This window comes from Capsella rubella, unplaced genomic scaffold (genome assembly GCF_000375325.1).
Source record: "Capsella rubella cultivar Monte Gargano unplaced genomic scaffold, Caprub1_0 scaffold_196, whole genome shotgun sequence".
In the NCBI taxonomy this organism is placed as follows: Eukaryota; Viridiplantae; Streptophyta; class Magnoliopsida; order Brassicales; family Brassicaceae; genus Capsella; species Capsella rubella.
This window is the reverse complement of record NW_006238732.1, coordinates 4,573-6,607: the sequence shown is the minus strand read 5'-3', so window position 1 is coordinate 6,607 and position 2,035 is coordinate 4,573. Positions and strand designations below refer to the sequence as shown.

At 34.8% G+C, this 2,035-nt stretch overlaps 1 protein-coding gene across 1 annotated transcript; it reads left to right on the top strand.

Moving 5' to 3' along the window:
• Window positions 1–601: 601 nt before the first annotated feature.
• On the top strand, window positions 602–2,030 carry LOC17874246 (putative F-box protein At1g47765; the record flags this gene model as incomplete). The annotated part of the gene is given in 4 exon segments (XM_006279052.2): window positions 602–720; window positions 923–1,220; window positions 1,222–1,287; window positions 1,290–2,030. Coding segments are annotated over 4 exon segments (1,224 nt in total), but the record flags the coding sequence as incomplete, so codon positions are not given.
• Window positions 2,031–2,035: the final 5 nt, after the last annotated feature.

Genomic DNA, 2,035 nt, shown 5'->3' with positions numbered 1-2,035 from the left:
TTTATTCATAAGGTATTCATAAATAGATTATCCAAATTTATGAAATTGTTATATATCACTTATGTTATCTTTCAACCGATATACAATTTTTGTAAATTATATTAAAAGATTGCATTTTCTTATACACCGTTGAGGTAATGTCCGTGATTGATAAATTTAACGGTTTTAGGGAAAATATAATATATACGTACTTATATTAAAACCAGACCTAATTAATATTGTATATATTATTTACTTTCTATACAGTTAAAATATACAAATCAACACGCGATTTAACTCTATAGAATTAAAATTAAAATATACAAGACTATTATGTTTATCCTATACTATTGAATACCAAATATTAATACAAATCCAATTATATCTTTAGTTTAAAAAACATCATCCGTGCGAAAGCACGGGCCATCCTCTAGTATATAGTAATTTGCAAATCTCTAATTTCCCAAAAAATTTCATAGTAATTTATGTATCCCGTAAAAATGTGAAAATTTTATCTTCTTTTTTAAAGAAAACCTAGAGTATTTGATGTGTATATATATTAAGGAAAGGTCAAAAGCAACACAGCCTCGACAAATTAGGGTTTTGGATCGGACAACTAAAGATGAAGAAGCCACACAAAGAAAAGAACAAGAAAAGTCTCCAACAGAATGATTTGAATCGTTCAGAATCCGAGACTGATATCAGCGCCCAAGTTACTCCTACAAACAACTTCGCTCGAGGGTATGTTTTTGTTCGTCCTCTCTCTCTCTCTTTTTGCTGTTTCTGTATTGTGTAAATCATTGTATAATTGTTGTGACTAATGATATATATATATGTGATTGGTCATTTGGTCGTTTATGAGCATTGGATATGATTATAACTTTGTATGTAATATGTCACTAACGATACTAATCTCTATTTTATGATTATTTTGTTGTTAAAGATACACAAGAGGGATTGGTCCTACGAAAAGAGCAACCAAAGTTGGATGGACTTCTGAAAATCTAACCTCAGAGATACTCTTAAGGCTGCCTGAGAAATCCGTTGCGAGGTTTCGTTGCGTGTCGAAACTTTGGTTATCAATCACCACTGATCCATATTTCATCAAGTTGTTCGAAACTCGGTCTTCACAGCCAAGTCTTTTGGTTTGCTTCTTTGAAAATGAAAAGTTGTTTGTTGCCTCGATTCCGCAACATCTTCATTCACTTCAGAATTCCAAAAGGTCTTACTCTTGTTCTCAGCCTATTTATCGCTATCATATGGAATTTCCAGGAGGACATAGTCGCTTCCCCCCTACGGAATCTGTCCATGGCTTGATCTGCTTTCAAGTATCAGGAACGCCTATAGTTTGGAACCCTAGCACGAGACAGTTATTACCTTTACCAAAACCGAGATTGAGCTGGAATGACTTAACAATCTTTTTAGGTTATGATCCGGTTGAATGTAAACACAAAGTAATGTGCATTCCTCTTAAGAGAAGTTCTGATGTGTGTCGGGTGCTAACATTGGGATCAGCTCAAAAATCATGGAAAACCGTAAAAACTCAGCATAAGCATCGTTCTGACAATCAGACTTGTGGTCGATGCATCAAGGGGGTTGTATATTATATAGCCGAGGTTTATCAAACGCATGTTTGGGTTGTAATGAGCTTTGATGTCAGATCTGAAAAATTCGATATGATACAGTTACCATCGGATACTGATTATAGAAGTATTTTTCTAACTTATGAAGAGAGTTTCGCTTGTGTTCAAATGCGTACCACGAAGGGTGGTCAAGTTAGAGGGGAGCGTTGTACCACATTGTGCATTTTGGAGGACGCAAAGAAACACAAGTGGTCGAGTAAAGATGTTTTTGCATCTGCTGGTTTATTTGTTGAAAGTTTGAGAACTGTTTTAAAACTAAAAGGTTGCAGTCATGCTGGTGAGTTTATTTACGCATCATCCGGGCTTCAATCTTTGAGTTATATTTTATTTCATGATCCGGTGAAAAGAAGCTGTAGGAGATTCGAACTTAAAGGAATCGCAGACGACACATCTAGACTCAATAATGAGGTTAC